The 20,543-nt window shown below is 54.3% G+C and overlaps 1 protein-coding gene across 2 annotated transcripts in view; it reads right to left on the bottom strand.

Moving 5' to 3' along the window:
- Window positions 1–19,539, bottom strand: part of CRHR1 (corticotropin releasing hormone receptor 1) — a 29,020-nt gene extending 9,481 nt beyond the window's left edge. The window contains exons 1-5 of one of the 2 annotated variants that reach the window (XM_006770249.2): window positions 19,171–19,539; window positions 14,974–15,061; window positions 8,840–8,959; window positions 4,143–4,228; window positions 175–281 (exon numbers count right to left, since the gene is read on the bottom strand). In XM_006770249.2, the coding sequence (XP_006770312.1) occupies window positions 175–281; window positions 4,143–4,228; window positions 8,840–8,959; window positions 14,974–15,061; window positions 19,171–19,218 (449 nt within the window). In that variant the 5' untranslated portion in view covers window positions 19,219–19,539. Of the gene's footprint in view, window positions 1–174; window positions 282–4,142; window positions 4,229–8,839; window positions 8,960–14,973; window positions 15,062–18,239; window positions 18,560–19,170 lie in introns of both variants that reach the window. The other variant, XM_015568138.1, reaches the window with a different exon arrangement.
- Between the last annotated feature and the right edge of the window lie 1,004 nt (window positions 19,540–20,543).

Below are 20,543 nucleotides of genomic sequence, written 5' to 3'. Positions count from 1 at the left end.
AGTTACTCGGCAAGAGGGCAGAAGTGGCCCTGTCGGAGATTTCCAGAGACCTGGGACTCTACAGCTGTCACCCCCTCCCACGGAGGTGAGGGGCGGGACTCCCCTGCCCAGCAGCCCCTGCACCTGACTTCTCCCCCTGCTCAAGGCCCAGGGGCAGTGCCCGGGACTGCTCACCTGAGCCGCAGAAAGAGGACAAAGGCCACCAGGAGAGCCACCAGGGAGACGCAGTGGCCCAGGTAGTTGATGATGATAGCGACATGGTAGTGCACCTTGTTCTTCTTCTGAGGCCAGAGAGAGGGCAGAGGTGAGGCTCCCGCACAGCCCCACCCCTGCGCCGTGTGAGCAAAGACCCATCGGTGGCCGGGACAGAGTGGGCAATGCTAACAGTAGTCACCCCCTCCCTGAGCCCCATGTGCCTCACGTTGCCCTGGAGCAGCACTGTGTAATTTGGGACTGTGTCTCCCTGTCTGTCTGTCCCTGAATCCCACTCTCTGTCCACTGCTCCTTGCTGTTGGACGAATGTCCGTTAACTGACTCTCCACATCACACAGGGACCCCATTCTGCATGCACAGACGCGTGTGCATGGCTCACAGGGGTGCTCACACATTGCCATTCAGGTCAAACTCTCTGGCACCGGGGGGTGCAGACACCAACTCTCCAGGACTTCCTTCCTCCCCCCACTTCCGGGTGGAGCCACCACCTCCTCCATCACCCCTCACTCCCTCCTGCTGTAGCTGCAGCCTGCCTCCATCAGCGACAGTGAGAGTGGCTGTGGATTAGCATCCACAGAATTGGTAGAAACCACAGAACCCATCTCAGGTTCTATAATTCCCTGTCTAGGTCCCACCCCTGCCCGAAGTGAAGGGGATCCTGTCCCAGGACTAGAACGAAGTCCCCAACATTACAACGTCATTCATTTCATATATCGATGGTCCTGAGGGATCAAGTCCAGCCCCATCCATCTTCCAGATGAGAAAACTGAGACCCATACTCACTCACCCAAGGGACGTGCCTCTGTAGTGGGACATCTAGCAGCCTCTGAGCCACACACCTTCTCCCCCTCTCCCCGGCCCCGCCCAGGGGCAGCTTCACTTCAGGGCCTCTGAGGTCCCAGGCCCAGGTGCTCAGAGGCTCTGCTCTAGGGGCTGGTTTCCCTGGCAGAAGCTTTCAGGAACCTGGCAGGAAGTCACATTAGCAACTCAGGCTCGGAGGGGCTGAGACATAGCAAGGTGTAAATGGAGGCAGGCCAGAGAGACAGAGCGAGAGGAAGGGGGCCGTGCACATGGGGAGGGCCTCTGAGCACCTGGCAGCAGATGCCAAATTTGGAGACTCCATGCACACGTCCAGCCTGGCGCTTAATTACTTTTATTAAATTCTCCACAAATCCGCACAGTGAAGCCTCTGGGTAATAACAACGTGTGGGAGCCCTGGCCCAGGTGAGTGAGGAGCACAGTGTGCAGGGAGCCAGCCCCTCCGCCACCACCTGCTGTGAGCTCCCCACCAACCCCCCAGCAGGCTGTGCCAGGGTGGTTTGGGCGAGATGAATCATTTATTAAGTACCTACTGTATGCTGGACACGGAGCCGGGAACTCTACAGATGTCACTGCTTTTCTTTCTCATAACTGCCCTCTGAGACTGTCCTTCTGTCCCTGTTTTTCCAGTTGAAGAGGCTGCATCATCGGCTCAAGCCACCCAGCCGGCAGTCACATTCCAGTGCTGCTTGGTCTTAAAGACCCTGCTTCCCCTGTCCCCTGACCCTGCACTTCTTGGGGTTCAGGCAGGGACAGAGAACAGAGGCGCTCTCCCTGTCCCAGGCTTCTGTAGGGAGAATGGGGACTCATGAGTCTGAAAGGGGAGAATTGGACCAAACCATTCAAGGGCTGCCCTGTGTGGCTCCTTGGGTTAGAGGCCCAGGCGGGGTTCCAGCCCTCTCTCAGCTGCCACATCAGCCTGATGCCATCTGAGGAGGAGCAAGCCATCTGGGGGTGGGGGAGTCACCGTGCAGAGAGCCCGAGGGTGTTGGGCAGATGGCAATGTTACCTCAAGAGATGGGCAGAGATGGTCAGCAGCACCCTGAAAGGTGGTCTGTGACACCCAGAGAGACACCCAGGATGTGACACTCCAAGAGACCTTAACGACACCCGAGAGACGGTCTGACCTCCCGAGAGAAAGCCACCACTACCTGCAGGAGCTGCTGGGATGCCCGAGAAACACGTGGACACAGCCCATCCCTTTGGCCTGACCAGCACCCTGTCCCTGTCCAATTTGGAGACCTGAGACTGAGGAAGGTGGCGCGCGTGGCACTGGGGCTTTTCTGGTGGTGAGGGCTGTGGGCCGGTCTCCTCCCCAGCCTGGCCTCTGGGCGCCCTCACAACTCCCATTTCACAGGCGGCTGGTCTGCCAGTCCATGACCTACAATCAATCCCTCCGGGCACTGGCGCTTAATTGGGGCATCTCCAGGGCCCAGAGCTGAGAAACCAAACGGGGTGCTCGGTTAACTGCAGTAGCTCCGAGAGGAAATGGGGCGTCCTGGGAGTGGGGAGGGCCCTGGCAAGGCTGGGGGCTGGTGATTCTTATTCCCAGGCAAGCTGGGATGGAGGGTCTGTAGGGTCCCATCCAGTTTAGATCCTTCAGGCACAGGAATTCCCAGGACTGCCTGGTCCAGCCCCTCTCTTCTGCACCCCAGAAGCCTCAGACAGCTTGGGGCATCCTCCCTTCTGCCCCAGGCTTCCAGCTCTATGACCCCCTTCTTCAGCACCCACTGAAGGGGTGGGTGGAGATGTAGGGGCAGGGACAGGGGGGCAGGGCAGCAACACCAGGAAGATAGATTCACCCATGCATCTGCCAAATCTCAACCTTGAAAGTTTATTCATTGCAGCACTGTTGGTAGCAACCAGAGACTGAGAATAAAAAATGGGTAAATAAATTATGGTCCATCTGCAGGAGGTGATATTATGCAAATGTGAAAAAGAATGAAGCTGCTCTTTATGTACTGGTGTGGAACCACCACCAAGGTGGATGCTTACATGTAAAAAGCAAGGTGTTGAACAGGGTGTATAATACGCAACGTTTGGGTGAAAACAGAAAAGAAGATAGGCACCTAATTACTCGAATATGCAGGGAATGTCTCTGGGAGAACATTTAAGAAACTGGCAAAATGGCCCTAGCTGGTTTGGCTCAGTGGATAGAGCTTTGGTCTGCAGACTGAAGGGTCTCAGGTTTGATTCCTGGTCAGGGCACATGCCTGGGTTTCAGACTCCATCCCCAGCCGATCAATGATTCTCTTTCATCATTGAGGTTTCTATCCCCCTCTCTCTTCCTCTCTGAAATCAATAAAAATATACATTTGTAATACCTTAACTAATAAAGAATTATATATATATTTTTAAAAAGACACTGGCAAAATGGTTGTCTCTGGTAGAGATCCCAGTGACTGGGTTGAGAGGGAGACATTCTTTGTATGCCCGTCTGTACCTTTGAATTCTGTATTATGTGTAAGCAACATCTTCTCAAGAACATTTGCCTATTTAAAAGGCTCTCCAAAGGGCTTTTTCGAACGCTAGCTGGCTTGGCTCGTGGATAGAGTGTCAGCCTACAGACCGAGGGGTCCCAGGTTTGATTCTGGTCAAGGGCATGTACCGCGGTGGCAGGCTTCTCCAGGGCTCGGGCCCTGGTCGCGGCTTGTGCAGGAGGCAACCAGTCAATGTGTTTCCCCCCCATCGATATTTCTCTCTGTCGTTCCCTCTCTCTTCCACTCTCTAAAAATCAATGGGAAAATATCTTCGGATGAGGATTAAATAAATAAAAGGGCTTTTTCAAGCTGCACTGCCCCCACTCCCATCCCCAATCCTGATATAGCCCCTGGCTGCACCTGGATATGTCGCTCAGGCGGGAGAGGTGGAAAATGGATGAAAACCTGTCCCAGTGAGCAGGAGGAGGGAGGGAAGGAAGGAACGAGGACTCCTCGCATCAGTCTGCCCACTGCCTACTGCCCACGTGGCACAGCTTCCCTCCTGCATATATGAGTTTGAGTTCCCAGGGCCTTGCCATCAGCCTCTGGCTCCCCCACCCTGACTGGCCCCCAGCCAAGTAGCAGGCACGGCCTCGGCTGGGGGCCCTGGTCGCCGCATGGCAGCCTCACCTCCTCGCTGAGGATCTCCTGGCACTCTGAGTAGTTCACACGGGCGGCCCAGCTGCCGTTGGCCAGGCACTCTCTGTAACCGTTGTCTGGACAAAGGAGAGAGAGGCAGAGTGACCCGCGGTTCCTCTCCCAAACAGCAACTAGGGATCTGTCTGCCCCTCCCCCTGTCCATCTATCCATCCACCTGGGCCAGCACAGGGCCTGACTGCTGGTGAAGCTGGGGAGAGGGGCTTCCCTACTACCCCAGCTTCCTGCCTCTTTCTGCCCCCTCGTTCCAATAGGGGCCCAGTGTGGACTTCAGCGCCTGACCATGGGGGCACGGCTCTGCCCACTCGTGCTGGCACGATCATGCCCATGAGACTGGCCCTTGGGCAGTCTTGACCAGCTCACTGGGCTCTTCCCTTGCAAGCCCTTATGTGGTGGCAGATTATGTGGTGGGTGCTCTTCTGAGGACTTTCCCATTTTGGGGTCTCACGTGACAACAGAAACGAATGGTGAGGTCTGATGAGTCAATCTCACTCCCCAGGCTGGGCATGATATGGCGGAAGCTCACGTGGCACAATGAAATGACAGGGCATCCTATGGTGACTCTTACAGTGAGGCTCTTGTTGGGGGGGGGGGTCCTCACACGTTCCACAGGGGTGAGGCTCGCGGGGCAGGTGCCGGGGAAGGCCCCCATGGGGGCATTTCCCCATGTTGGAGGTCTCGTGGGACAGAAAATGACAAGTAGCAGGGGTGTGCTGGGGACCTCGCAGGGGGTGGGTCTCACGTAACAAGTGTCTCATTATTAGGACCTCTACAGCTGGCTCACAGACTGGCACATGGCAGTGGGGAGAAAAGACAGAAGAGTGGCCCAAGGAGGGGTGGAGTCTGTGCAGCCATCAGCTGGACTACAGCCCAGGACCTGTCACCGTCTAGGGATAGGGAAGAGCTCCATGGTCTGAGGCCTGGATTCAGGCTCTGGGATGACAAGAGCTGCACAAAGGGCCCCCCTGGGCATGTCACCAGGACTCTGAAACTCAGTAGGGAAGGGACAAGAGAGATCCCAACTTCAAGTCTTCCTCCTTTGCTGGTAAAGGTAGTCCTGTCCCACCCTGTACCCCATCCAGCATCAGTGGCTCTATAGGTATTTTCTTGACTTAATTCCTCACTCCAGGCAGAACTGGCTGGAAGGGAATTGAGTCCTAAGCCATTTCTGCTGGAGCCTCTATCCTGCTGCAGGCCTTTCCACAGTTCCCACTGACCCTCAGTGTCACAGGGCAGGAGGACGGCTGGAAGAACTGCCTGAGTCCCAGTCCCTTAGCCTGGGGCCCGGCAGGGGCAGAGTAGTGTGTGGGAGACAGAGGTGGGAGCCCAGGGCCGGCTCAGTGCTGCTGTGCTGCATGAGGAACTGGGGCCCGCTGGCCTCTGGGGCCCCTCTGCTCATGTGCACCAGGGAGGGCTGGACTAGCGGACCCCCAAGGGGCCGTCCAGCCTGGGAGCTGTCTCTCCGCTGGCAGCATCAGGACCAGAGGGAGATGATGGTGTGGGCAGTGGGGGGAGATGCTACTGCATCACCGAGAGAGGGAGACAGGGTCTGGCCTCCAGGGCTGCAAGGCTGTGAGGCCTCCTCGCTAACCCTGCTCCCCAACCCCTCTGCTGAAAGGCCGCTCACGCCTCTGTAGCAGGCCAGTGGGGAAACAGGCTAAATGGGTTTTTTAAGCTCTGCTCAGCTTCTCTGCCAGTGACCGGAGCCTCAGCGGAGTTGAGCCTTAGGCAGAGGTGGCTACGAAGCTGCTCATTCTCTCCTAACTGTTAAATGAAGGATAAGCTACCAGAGGGCTGAGAGCTTAGTGACAGGGTTTTCAGGGGGGTCTGGGGGCAGGCAAGGAACCAGGGGATCCAGTGTCTCTGCTGTGTCTGCAAAGAAAGGGGCTTGGGGGAGTGGTTCTTGCCTAAGCGAGGCAGAACAAAGCCGTGTTAGGAGCATGGCTCTCCACCCAGACAGTCTGGGTTCAAAATCTGGCCCCGTCCCTCACTAGCCGTGTGACCTTGGGCAAGTCGCACAACCTCTCAACGTCCTTACCTGAAAGACCAGAATGATCTCAACAACTGCTCTACCGATGGGTTGAGTGAGCATTGTAGTTAACTATGCAGAGAGCTTGGAGCTCCACCAGCAGGTGGCGTGAGCTGCGATTGTTATTATTATTGTCTTGGAGCCGTATTTACATAAGACTTAGAACGTGTCACTTGTCCCTATCAAAGGGGGTACTGGTGGGGTTAACAAGAGCCATGCTCTTAGCCTAAGCCCCCCATTCACACCCCACATGTGGGGCCAGGAGCTGGAGTCCCTACCCGGCCCGGTCATCCAGAGGGAGCAGGCTTTGGTGGGGAGGCAGGAGGCGCTCCTGAAAGGAAACAGGCCTGACAAGCAGGGAGTCGTTTCCAGGGAGGATGCGACCTCCTTGTCTTTGATTGCTGAGCTGAGCAGTCTTCCCGGAGAATCATGGGAAAATGGATATTTTTGGAAATTCTCCCCATGTCTTTGAAGATCAGATGCGGCGGGAAGGAGGGCATTAAGGAGAAGGCCAGGAAGTCCCAGCAGCACCTCTTCAGTAAATAAATTAATTAGGGTTGAATGATTAGGTGCAACTCTGGGTTCTCACTCACTATTGATCGCATGGGCGTGTTCCTCATTGTTCGGCACTAAGCATCTGGAGAAGGGGATCTGCCAGCCCAACCCCCATGACTAGGGACCATCGCCCCCAGCTGCTCTCCTGGGATTACAGAGGGAAGACAGAGGAGGCCGAAGAGCGCCCCACCCAAACCTCCCTTTCACCCTGCAGGTGGAGCAACTGAGGCCCAGTGCGAATGCCGAAGCTCCGTAGCCAGTTACACACGGAGCTGGGGCTGGAACCCAGGACTCCTGGCTTCCATTTAAGGCAGGGCTGGCGAATTGAGTGGCACATGCCCAGGCACTAAGCTCTGAAAACACTCACTTTGGGGCGTGTCAAGTCATCCTTGGGGACAAGAGTGGAGGAAGCTCACTGGGAGTGGCCAGAGCTGGCTGTAATTTGGTGGGGCTTCAGCTAGAGAGAGCCTGGCCAGCCCCCCTCAGGGGTATGGACTTGACCATGGAGGCAATGGGGAGTCATAGAAAAGATGACTCCAAACAAGGGTGTGATGGGGTCAGATGCAAAACAAAGGTTAGAGATCGGGTGCCTTGGACAGGGACAGTGGCACCGGGGCTGAGGGCAGGGAGGGCTAGACTTGAAAATCACTTTGGAGGTGAAAGGCAGGACCTGGTACCTGAGAGGGAGAGGGACCTCCCTCCAGCACACCCCATAATGCACCAGCCCCAATGCTGCCTCCTTCCTGTAGGCACACAGCATTGTGGGTGGAGTAGCAGGAGGGCTCTGACTCTCAGTGTGGCCCTGCTTCTAAGCTTTGTGGCCCCGGGCAGCTAACAGCCTCTGCCTCCATTTTCTAACTGTGAAATGGGCCTTACTAAACTGGAGGCTGGCCGCTGTGCACCCCAAGCTTTCCTCTGAGGTCCTTCTGCTCTTCCTCTTGCCTGATGTCCCCCCCACACCCCTTCCAGTCTTTCTTCTCCTTCTGTGGGTTCCAGGCACATGAAGCTGCTTGGTCTGGCTGTTCCAGCCTCCTCTCTGGCCCCAATGCCTCCCCAGGGCCCTCCAACCCTTTCTTGGCTGCAGCCCCCAACCCTAACCTTAGTCCAGCTGGTAAAGGAGAGAGGGGCAGGAGATGGAACTTGGGAGCTTTGAGCTAATGAAGTATTAGAAGCCATGTCATCCATCCCTCTCCATCCTCAGAAAGGGGGCAGAGGGCCATAAGAGGGGGGATGTGCTAAAGGTCACATAGCCTGTCTCAGAGTGAACCACATGGTGTCTGTGGCCCCCCTGTACCCTTTTGGGGCTCTGAGCTCAGGCCCACCAGACCCAAGGGCCCACCCGGGACCCCCCCCCCCCTTCCCCTTGGACAGGTCGGGACACTGGCCTGCAGGTGTTGCTGTCTTGATAGGCAGGGCCTGTGAGTCATTGACAGGGGAGAGCAAATTAATTCTGAGGGTGACAGGTGACATAGCAAGAAGCTGCAAAGCCTGGAGGTGGAGGCTCAGGGCCTCAGGGGAGCAAGGTGTTTACAAAGGGATCAAATATCTGAACAGTGGGTTAGTCCTCCCCTACCCCCACGCCACCTGTGGGCCCGTATGCAAGGCCAACATGGCTGCAGATCATGACTCGGAGCTCTCCACCTCCAGGCTCATAACCTGGGCCGGCCTCATAACAGCTCTCAGCTCAGGGTTCTCATCCCAAAGTTGGGCCTGTTCTGAGGATTCCCGCCCTCCCTCATGGGGTTGTTGGAGGCTCAAGTCGACTTGGTCAACTGCAGAAGGAAGTGTCACACAGACGTGGATGCAAGTCCAGCTTCACCTCTTCCCACCTGGTGACCTTGGGCAAGTTTCCTAACCTCTCTGAGCCTCAGAGGCCTCAGTTGCATAATGAACACTATCCAGTTATAGATAGTGTCTTCCGGGGGTATTGTGAGAATCCGCAATGTGAGCACACAGTGCCCAGCAGAGCAGAGCTGGCCTTTGGTAAATGGTGGCTGCTGTATCCACGAGAGGTACTGTTATTATCGTTTTTGTCATTATTATTTCCCCCGTCTCCACCAAGTCAGTCCTCCACAGGCCCCCTTACTTGTGGTGTTGTAGCGGACACCGTAGAAATAGGCAGGGCAGGGTCGAACCACCAGCTGCCCCGCGGGGCTCTGGGGCCAGCAGGTGCCAATGAGGTCCACGGATGCATTGCACTGCAGTCCTGGGGGCAGAGACAGCTGGTGAGGCAGAGCAAGATCCCCACTCCAGTGTCCTCCCCACCTCCCGAAAGGCCCACACACACACCAACGGGGGACAGGACAGGAGCGATGGCCCTAGTGCAGAGATCGCTCATCCTATTCAGGGGAAGACACCAGGGAAGGAATCTGAATTTGATGCGATGGCACTAGGGAGCCAGAGTAGATTCCAGAGCAGAGGAGGAACAGAGATGGCAGGAGGTGATGTTAAAAGCCGAGGTCCTGACTGGCATTTAGTGGAAGGCTGGATATGCTTCAGGACCCTCTGCTCTGTAACCTGAGGACACTTTTCTCGGCACATCACTTGGGGCAGACCTGAGCTCTCAGAGTTCACAGAGTGGAAAGGAACCTGCCAACCCCTGACCCAATCCCCCTTACACATCTTCAGAGCCAAACCATGTCTGCCCTAGCCCTGCAGGGAGGAACCAGCTAAATGAAGTTGGCCTGCCTTGCAGCTGGCCTGATGACCACATTTACTGAACACACACTGCTTGCACAGTCGTCTGCGCTGTGCCCTGAGAGGACGGACGGAGATGGGACCACGGGGAGAAAAGGCAGGGAGACACCATCCAGGGGAGCAGAAAGGACACTGAACCAGGAGTCTGGAACCCTGACTTCAGACTGGGCTGTGTTACTAATTTGCTGTGGGACCGTAGGCAAGTTGCTTGCCCTCTCTGGACCTGAGTGTCTTTACAGTAAAATGAAATGGTTGGATCTGATCAGAAATTCTTAATCGCAGTTCATGGAAGCTTTCAGGGTTCATAGAGACTCTGAGATTAAGTGAAAAACTTGGTCTATATGTGCATTTTGCTTAGGAAAGGGACCTTGGCTTTCATTACATTCTCAAAGGGGCCTGTGACTTTTAAAAGGATGTAAGCAGATGAATTAGAAAGTGGAGTGTGTGTGTGTGGTGTGTGTGTGTGTGTGTGTGTGTGTTGGGACAGAGTAGAAGCCACAGTAATACTTCTGGTCTCCAATGGGCAGGGGCTGGACTGAGCACATTCCTGCCCCCCCTCCTTTCTCTGCCTTTTGATGCCTATCTCTTGCATAGGGCTGGCACCATGTGCCCCGGGTGCCTCGCATAATGGGAGGGGTTAATAACCTGGGGTGGCACACGCCTGCACAGACAAGCCAGGGAGAGCCATGGACCAATGTGGGGTCAGCCTCTTTAGGTCTGGGCATCAGCAGCTGCCAAGCCCTGGCTGGCCCACCTGCCATCTCCTCCCCAGCTTAGCTCGGCCCCAGTCTCTCAGGAAACAGCACTGGATTAGAGAGGCGTCCTGTCCCTGCTGGATGCAGGGCAGTGCTGAGCAGCACTTGGACCAAATGCTGGGTTTTCATTTCTAATCAAAGCTATTCACAGGGTGTTCGTGCAAATCAGGGCTCAAGGGGTAGAGGCCTTGAGGCCAAGTGGTTTAATAGAAAGAGAAAGAAGTCTGGACTGGGGCGTTATGGCTGTGAGGAGACGATGGGCCAGGTGGCTGGGGTGGGCCAGGTCCCGGCCCTGTGCCACAGCACAGCGTCCCTGAATTGCTTCACGGAGCGAGGAAAGCGTGTTAAGATTTTAATGTCGTGGTCATGTCGACAGTGCTGAGCCCGGAAGAGGGAGTAACTGGAGGCATGTGGCCATGGGAATGGAGGGGTAATATTATGAACCATGCTCTGCTTCTGTAAAACTTTCCTTCATATGTTTTGTTGGATCCTCATCCACCCTACAATGTCATTATCCCCTTTTGGCAGATGAGCAAACTGAGGCCCATGGAAGCAAGTGACTTGCCTGAGGTCATGAGTCAATGAGTGAAAGAACCAAGACACATAGTCACGTGTTTTTGACCCTAAATCCAGTGCTCTTTCTATGACACCACATTTTGTGCCAATAAAGGGAAGGGGAACAGTCCACGAGGCATTGGGGAATGAGTAACATTTATGGAGGACTGACTGTGTGAAGGGCACTTGTCAGGTGCTTTATAGATACACCATCTGATGTAATGGCACCATCGGACCTTCCTCAATAGGTTGTCCATTTACTCATTCATTCAAGTACCTCCTGAGCTAGGTACTGGGAAGATTAAATGGGATGTCATCTGTATGTCACGTGTGGCAGCACCTGGGACTTGCCTAACACACCCTCTCAGTCAGTCGCATTGACCCGCCCTCTCTTCCTTCTCCCTCTCTTTCCTGCCTTGGACATTTCCCCAGAGTCCCTACCACAAAGAACAGAGGGCAGGGCAGGACTGAGCACCGGCCACAGCCAGGACCAGGCCAGACCCAAGGCAGGGACCGGCCACCGAGCAGATGGCCCTTTTGGCCTTTAGGACCAGGCAGCAGCCAATGCCCCGAGCCCTGGCACCACCCCCACTGGTCTAGGGTTTGGGGGTGAGAATGGGCAGGGCCGTCGCTATTTGCCCCTGGACTGTGGATTCTGTAGCACCTACTGTGTGGGTCTCACACCACCTGCCAACATGGGTGCTAATTCTCTCTGTCTTACAGATAAGGAAACGGAGGCCCAAGCAGTCACATGGCCTAGCCAAAGTCACACAGACACTGAGAGGCATAAGTGGGTTTGAATATTGGTGTTTAATGTCTGCTGAGGCTCTTCCCACTGCACCACAGCTGGTCCCAGCCTGGGCAACCAGCCCTCATAGCACTTGGTTGCACCCAAATAGACAGATCTGTTAAGCAATGAGAAATACTTGGAGAAAAAAGAAGCAGGATGAGGAGATAGACAGGAGCTCTATTTTAATTGGTTTTGTCTAAAGCGCACTTAAGGAGAAACCTAAAGGAAATGAGGGAGGGAGGCATGCGCATATTTGGGGAACAGTGTTCAAGACAGAGGGAACAGCAAGTACAACGGTCCTGAGGCAGGCGTGTGCTTGGTGTGCCTAACGTGCTGACACTGCTGTCACTTGGGGGTGGGGAGCGGGGCGGAGTCAAGTGGACCAATGCACACTGGTCCTGTATCTTCCTCCCTCCCCACATGTGCAGAGAGCAGATGCAGGCGACGCCACACTCTCATTGCTCATGGGAGCAGTGTGGTCAGACTACCCCCAAATGCTTGCGAATGGAGGGAAGAGGAGTAGCATGGATGGCTCCCACCTGCCTCTGAGGAAACCCTTGCTGAGTCAGGATCATGGGGGGCCTGCTTTAATGAACAGATAAGAACCCTTTGAAGGTAGCTGTTTAATGCTTGTGCATGATAGGGCACTGGTGTCTTCTTCCAAGTAGGTAGCACAGTTCGCTTCCCACCAGGCTCAGGGTGCAAATGTGCTCAGCAGGTCCTTCCGAGGGAGCCTGGAGCCTGGCTCCCGCCCCAGTTATGTCCGGTCTCTCATCAGGGGTTTCTGAGTAACCAGAGTAGGTGGGCACTTGGCAGCAGCCCTGAGGCTGGGAAGCCCATCCTCCTGTTTGGTTTAAGCCCAGGAGCAGGACTCAGCCAAGGCTGTTCAGAGAGGGAGGCAGCTTCTGAAACACACACGCGTGCGCGCGCGCGTGCACACACACACACACACACACACACACACGCTTGCCATTCAGAGGAAGGTGCTGCTGGGATGAACGGGCAGGGGCTCTGCCTGTGTCACCAGCCTGGAGAGGGTGTCAGAGGGCAGGCAGTGAGTCCTGCTCCTCCACCACCTTGTGGTTGAGCTGCCTCCTCTTTGTCTGGGCGGAGAAGAAAGATACCTTTGTAGAGTGTGTGATTCATCAGGACAAATGGGTGGGCTTCCTGTCCTATAGGTCTGTGGGCTCTTCATTTTTGCATTCCCAATACCTAGCACAGTGCCAGGCACATAGTAGGTCTAGAGGACAATTAGGGGCCACGTGCAAACCCATTGTGAGCATGGGAAATTGCAGGGGCGACTTTGCCTCCCAGGATGATGGACGACACTAGGCCCTGAGCACCATGGCTCTCTGGGCAGCCACATAACGTGGTGGTGGCAAAGTCTAGAATCGGGCCCACTTGCTTCTAATATTAGAGTGGCTGCTTAGTAACTGTATGTGCTTGGGCAAGTGATCAAAGCTTTCTGAGCCTTCTGTAAAATGGGGATAAAAATACTCCCTGGCTATGCTGTTTGATGATTGAATGAGATTAGAGCACTTAGAATGGTGTCTACCCTTAGTGGACGCAAAATAAATATAAGCTATCATTAATTATTGTTATTATTCATGACCTTAAGACAGGGCTTGGGACTGATGACATGGGTTCTTGTCGATAACATGATTGCATTTGTCACTAGTTAATAATTCCATTACTTTCTGGCATTGTCATATTCATGACATGATTTTATGAGTTGCCAAGTCTATGATCTGCCACATGATGGCTCCGGGGACCCACCCTCTCCCTATTCCTGGCATGTGAGAAGACCCCCAAAGGCCCCGGTTCAGTGCTAGCTGCCCCGGCCAGACGCCCATCCATCTGTCCCCGTCCCTCCACCCACCCTCACCATCTGTCTACCAGTACCCATTGGTCTGGGTAGGTCTTGGTTCCAAAGACAAATAGCGCATTATCAGAGGCCATTGTAGAGGGTGATGGATTGTGTGCCATGAAGCCCCGCATGCTGGGCCAAGATGGAGGTAATGGCACAGAGTACAAATCATCGGCGCATGAATGGCATTCATCATGGCCTGTTGCCTTCAAGGACAGGTGATACCTGCAGTGGCTCAGGGATGTCACTTCTCCTGAACACAACAAGCAAATTAATGGAGCCTCATGTATGTGGGGCTACGGGCAGGGCCTTTCATCTCAAGCCCAGCCTCTGAGCAGGTGGCCTCCCTCCCAGTCTCCCTCCACTAGCACTCCAGACTCTTGCTCAAGAACTTCCCCGTTCCCCATGACCCAGCTTAGCCAACTTTGCAGCCAGATGGAAAATTCACCAAACTCAGCTGCTGGTCTTCAGTCAACTCTAGCTTTGACTCAGAGCATTGGGTCTTCTCTGCCACTCCACACTCAGAGTTTCTCAGAGACTCACCTTGAACCTCCTCCTTCAGAAAGCCTTCCTGGATTCATACCACTCCTGATCTAATTTCCCTGCCACCTGCATTGTAGTGAGCAATTCATGGCAAGTGCCTTCCCCTCAACCCAGCTACATAGTAGGTCTTTTGGATTGAAGGGAGGAGAGACCTAAAGAGAGAAATAAATCACCAAAGATTGAGCTTCCCTAAGACCCTCAGGTGCAGGGAGACCTCCCACCTGCCCAAGCAGCAGCGTCGCAGGAGCCGGGGTGAGGGCTCAGGGGTCACACCCCAAGTTAGAAAAGGCATGGTCTTGACAAGGCAAAGCCAAAGACCTAAATTCCCATGTAACTCTCCTGTGCCTAAGTTCCCTCAGATGAGTCTTAAACTCCTGTGAACATGAAATAAGACCATTATTCAAAAGCCCTTTGTAAAAAAAAAAAGTTATACAAGTATTAGTCATATTTGCAGTTATGCAGTATTTTCACTGAGGCATTATCGAGCTTGGTGTTGAAAACGTATCTGGAAGCCAGCCTGCCTGGTCTCAGATCTTGGCTCTGGCCCTTGCTCGTTTTTCTCTGTGCTCCAGTTCCCTATGTGTACAGTGAGGATTACAGCACCTACCCGGGTTAATATAGCTCAGATACCCCTGGCAGCGTCTGGCACAGCGTTAGCCCTCTACACAGAACACAGCCTCTTTCCTCCCGATGCCCGAGCCACAGCTCAGCCCCACGCTGTTGCCCACCCCAAAGCAGGGCAGATAACTACCCAGCACACTGCCACAAGCCCCTCCTGTGTGTGTGTGACAGACACCGTTACCTAGTCACAGCTCTCTTTCCCACCACAGTTTCAGGATCTACCTTAACACGGCACTCCCTCCTTGGAGAGAGGAATTGCTTGGACCCTAGAGAGGAAATCTATGCTGTTCCTGCCTTAGGGCATGGCTCTGTGAGAATCCTGGAGGGGCAGGTAATGGGCTGTGGCAGGTGGTGGGGCTGGACTCTTGCAGGAGCAGAGTGGGGGTACTCACCAGAGACGTTGCTGGCCGGGGACAGGTTCTCGCAGTGCTGGTCCTGGAGGAAGGCAGAGACGGGGTTCAGCCCCAGGAGGAGAAGGGCCTGTGGGCACAGGGGGATGAGGGACATGGTTAGACTGCCATGAGCAGTCCAGCCTGCAGCTTCTCGCCTACCCTCTTCTCCCCTCATCCATGTGTCTTCCCAAATCCCACCCCCTCACACACACATACACAACCGCCTCCCCCACCCACCCCGCCCCATCTTCCCTGCCTGATCTAGAGCCACCTTGCTATTGGAGGGGCCTGGAAAGGAGACTGGTAAGAGCAGGAGCCCAGATCCCCAGGGCAGGTAAAATTTCTCCCTGAGGGCTAGAGGACCCCCAGTGAGAAGGAAGGCCCCAACTAAACAATCTGCCTAGGAAAGCTGCGTCCATCCACATGGGATCCCAAGCATGGCCCAACTGTGCCCCAACACCCTGAGCCCCATAGCTCATAGGTCCTCATTGTGCACCTCCCCCCCGCCTCCCTTTGGAGCTGCGAGCTCTCCTGGCCTCTTGTTCAGTCAGCTGCTTCCCGGCCTCATCCCTGCCCAGCTAGTGACCAGTCCCTACAACTTGTGCCTCACCATTTATCAAGCCTTTTTACATCTGCGATGGCACTTAATTCTCCCTGGGGCAGGAGTGGTTGTCCCTTTTCACAGTTGAGAAAATTAAGGCCCAGAGAGATGAAGAAACAAATGCGCCTGGAAAGACAGCTGCCCAGTTCTAGGGAGAACCGGCACCCCTCACATTCCCCAGGGACTCGGCGTCACTCTGATTCCGGAATTCCAGCCCACTGGGAGGAGAGTGGTGTGGACCCCACAGCTGGAGGGCTGCCCCTTCTTCAGTAACACCCCACACAACTGTTGTGTCCCCTCCCTCGAGGTCACCGCCCTTCCTGTGGATTTAAAGTCAAAAAAGACCTGGCGTCCAGCCCGTTTCACTGTGTTGCCATGGGCAGGTTACTTGCCCTCTCTGTGCCTGAGTTTTCTCTCCAGCTGTTCTCGAAGACTTGCACAGTGCAGACCCTGTGATCTTCACAGCGGGAAAATGAGGTGGGGAGACGGAGGGGCTTGTCTGAGTCCCACTGAGCAAACGGCTAGCTTAGAGGAGGGGCAGCGGGGTGGGTGCACAGCCCTCACTCACAGGCCGGGAACAGGGTGAGGAGAGCGAAGCATCGCCTCGGGTACAAATGTTAAGGGGGCACCAGAAAATTTAGTACTCAAGATAAATAATATTCTAATGCAATATTAAAAGAACTCTAAATCAATGCAAAAAATCCATGATGAACAAAATATTCAAAACGTTTTTTTTTTTTAAGACAAGATCAGTAACAGTGTGGGGCTATATTGGCACCTGAGGTAAAAGGAAAGATCAGTAATAACATTAAAATAGTATTTATCTGATTACTGAGATTTGGGCCACCTTACATTTTGCACTTGAGGAGAATGCTTCATTGGCCTCACCCTAATCCTGGTCCTGCCCTGCTCATGTGCCTTCTGCCCAAGCTAGACTCCACCATCCCCCCTCCCACCCTCCCCAAGGCTGTATTAGTACCGCCTCCCTTCCCCTGCACCCCTCCCCACTCACCCCTCTGGACCTCAGGACCTTCCCCCAGTCCAGAGGCAAACTGACTTGCCCTTGTCCAGAGGCGAACTTTCCATGCTCACCTGTCTCAAATGTCCTCTCCTGCCCTGTCCCCCTCTGCCCCTCCCAGTGCCACCCACTTTGGGGTACCTCCTCCTTCCCACACCTGTCCAATGACAAAGGCAGGCCGTGCTCCCCTCTCTCCTACCCTACATTCCAAGGTGGACTCGAGTGCTCCCCACTCCCGGTTAGAGTCTGTCCTGCCACCACCTCCTTCAGGAAGCCACCCCTGCCCCTTGACCCTGATAATTCACATACGTTGTACCCTCAGTGCCCTGCCTGAGTCCTTAGTGGGCTTGTTGACTATTCACTCACAGGCACACTCCTTTTTCACCTCATAGGGGTCTCTGTGCTCTTACTGAGCCAAGCTCCCAAGCACCGCCCCCCCCCCCCCCCCCACAGCCCTGCACCCCCATCTGGTGTCCAGACCCCAGCTGCTCAGCAAACGGTGCTGGGTTAGCTACTTCACTCCTGGGACTCAGGAGATATTACAACGAACCCATTCAACTCTCAGGCCCCAAGGAACTTCCAACACTTTATTAATCAGTAATTAAACTTCGCAGTCGCCAGAGAGATGGCGAAATATCTTTACTCTCATTTTCCAAGTGAAAACGTAGAATTGGAGAGAAGAGGAAGCCACCAGGCCAGCCAGAGGCTTCTGCTGGCAGAGCAGAGAGCCGTCCTCGGGGACAAACCTGCACAGCTCAGCTCAACAGTCAGCAGGGACCCAGCTCTGCTCTGTCCCCGGCTGCTCAGTCAGCTCAGGGGGCCAGGGGCTCCTTCTAGAGGGAGACTAGGACTCCCTGCCACCTCCCTCCCAACGTGCACACACGCACACAGAGAATGGAAGTGGGGCTCCAAGAGGCAGCTCAGCCACAGGCAAGTTAAAGAAACGGAAACACTCTATTCCAGATTATCAGTCATGCTGCCTGACATTCCACCATTATCCTTCTGACCCTGAAGTTGCGCTTTGTGCTTCAGTCTTCAGATCCCCTTAAACTACCACATTTCATTCCCATGCAATTGCTTATCAATCAGTGCATGGATCCCGCGGGTGTCTGCACACCTGTGCCTTGCAGGCCTTCACCCCTCCTCAGCCTGGCCCACCCTTTGCCTGGTGAGCCCTGGTGGCCTCAAAAGCCAGCCCCACAGCCCCTCCGCTTGGCAGCACTTTCCCTAACCCTCCAAAGTGGAGCGACTCAGTCACCCCCTCCCTTTTGTACATGCGCTGGATCCTGGTGCTCATGACACCAGCAGATGGGGACCCTGGACTAGCCCCAGATGCATGAAACAGCCTCGAGACAAAGCACTCACGCCCCAGGGTCCTAATTAGATGAAAAATACAGCAGCCACATGTCTTAGCCTCACGTCTTAATGTCTCGGGTTCATTGAGGAAAAGAGCAATCCGGATTCATCGTGAAACCAAACCAAATGCCGCAGGACAAAGGGCTAGCGCCTGTCCTTGGCTGACTGCCTACAACCCTGACCCTTACATCTCCTTCTTGGGTATGATGGTTCGCAGAGTCATTTTCTACCATGAGAGGGCTGGCTTTGCATTATGCAAAGAAAAGGGCTTCTTAATATTCCCGAACCAACCTTTCCGCTCAGGAAAGGTCAGCTCTGCACAGAACGTGTGTCTGTGCCACGTCAAGCTCTGCGGAAGGGTTTGAAGAGGCTTCTGGCTGATTCCCGAATCACACTTCCATGAAAAATCGGGAGTATTTCCTGTGTATTTCCTCCCACCATCCATTGCTCTCCTTTTCAACATTCACTGCAGTTTTCTATCTCCATCAACAGGCAATTGCCGCATTATAGGAACAGGCCCCAGAGTTTCAAGGATGCTGTTTATTTCTTTCTGAAGCTGAGAGTTCCTTAATGGAGGGTCCTCAAGCACACAAGGGTAGGGACACGAAACCCTGTAAGTAAATGCACAAGTAGTGTGTAATGACAACCATTTTCCAGGGGAGGGTGCCCAGCATCTGCCACTTCTCAAGGAGGCCTCACCACTCCCAAATCCCCAGAGCATATGGCAAATGGGGTCACATCGGAGGCCCGGGCCTCATCAACCGTATCTGTCACCCTCTCTGACGGCGACCCCAAAGTGGTTTGACCTGGGAGCTGCCACTCTCTCGGATGCCTCCATCTGCTTCCCTCCCCGGCTCCCAGCATCAGCCCTCGCCACTTTTTCTCCTTTCAGAACAATTGTTAAAATATATTTTTATTGACTTCAGAGAGGAAGGGAGAGGGAGAGAGATATAGAAACATCAATGATGAGAGAGCATCATCCATCAGCTGCTTCCTGCATGCCTCCTACTGAGGATCGAGCGCCCAGCCTGGGCATGTGCCCTGATCAGGAATTGAATCGTGACCTCCTAGTAGTTCATAGGTGGATGCTCAACCACTGAGCAACACCAGCCGGGCTCAGAACAATTTTTGACAAACCAAGCCTTCAGGACTTCGTAAGGTTTACCATTTTCCAAAAATGGCACCAAGGATCTGAGGCTGGTGGAGTGCGAGGCTCACTCACCTGTACCAAGGGGCACTGCGCTGCAGAAAGCAGACGGGTGGGTCTCATGCTTCCCGTTTCATACGGGTTTCACAGTTGAGGTGCTCCAGGTCACTGAACTGTTTTCAGCTGTTGAGTGAGGACTAGGACACAGTAAGCAGGCAATCCGTGTCTGTTTTTTAAGTGGATGAAAGATGGAGGAGGGGATGGCTCAGGTCAGGACAGGGCATGGGAGAAGGGATGGGTAGAGGAGGGTGCAGGACTGGGCATAGAGGGTGGGGTGGAAGGGGCACAGTGTGCCAGCTGCCTGCTCCAGCTGCTGCCCTTGCCCCTACCCCCAGGCCAGCGCAGAGCAGGAATTGAAGCTGCCATCCCAAATCCCAGTGTGACTTTGGTATAAAGGTTAATCACACCCAGAAAATGCTTATTAGAGACCATAAATAACTACATTGCTGAAGCTCAGTTTGGTCTTTAAAGGCACAAAGTGCAATTTCCCTTGATGGGATGATTTGGTAATTAACCTTTCAGGGAGGGCTCTAAAGGAAAAGAGGGAGCTGGAGGCAGGGGGAGCTGCCTCCTGAACGTTCATGAGGAGCCAGGAGAAGGGGTCCTGCCTTCCCTCCCCTTCACAACAACTTCTGCTGCTCAGCTTGGGAGAGCCCCCCAAGCCCCCGTCCCCCAGTCCCCAGGAAGACACCTCTGACAGAGCGGCAGCTGCATGGTTTGAGAGTGACCTCCCAGCAAAGTTCCTTCACCTTCTGCTGAGCTCTGAGTCCAGACCTGCTGTGGACTGTGTGACTTCAGGGGAGTTAACTGGCCCCTCTGGGCAAGGAGGCCTTTCTTACTCCATCACAGGGATGTGGGCCACCTGGGGGGAAAGCAGCAGTAAGATGTTTCCGAAGCTTGAAGTCCCCTGCAAGTGTCCATGTGGTCATTACCACAACTTGGTGGCTGTGGGCCCCAGAATCTTCCTGTTACAGAGGTTGGGAGCACAGCAGGCTTCCCACAGGTAAGGGAGAGGTGCAGGCCGGACCAGCCCTCCCACCCCCCATTCAGTCAGGCTGTTCTGCCTTTTCTGTAAGCTTTCCAGTGGGAAGGGCTTTTTTTTTTCCAGCTTAAAAGGAAAGTAGTTTTGTTTTTTTAAACCATTCCATTTAGCGATCTCACTAAGACTCTTGCTGGGCTGATTCTACATTCAAGGAGTTGAAATGTTCAGTTTCATAGCAACTTTCAAATATGCAACACAGTATTGTTAACTGTGGCCACCACGTTGCACATTACATCCCTCAAACTATTCAGCTTAGCACTGGAAGTTTGTATTTTTTCACCTTCACCCATTCCCGCTTGCCCTCCCTCCCGACCCCAGCAACCAGCGATTTCTCTGTTTCTATGAG

Source organism: Myotis davidii, unplaced genomic scaffold, assembly GCF_000327345.1.
Source record: "Myotis davidii unplaced genomic scaffold, ASM32734v1 scaffold684, whole genome shotgun sequence".
NCBI classification, from domain to species: domain Eukaryota; kingdom Metazoa; phylum Chordata; class Mammalia; order Chiroptera; family Vespertilionidae; genus Myotis; species Myotis davidii.
This window is presented reverse-complemented; position numbering and strand designations above follow the sequence as displayed.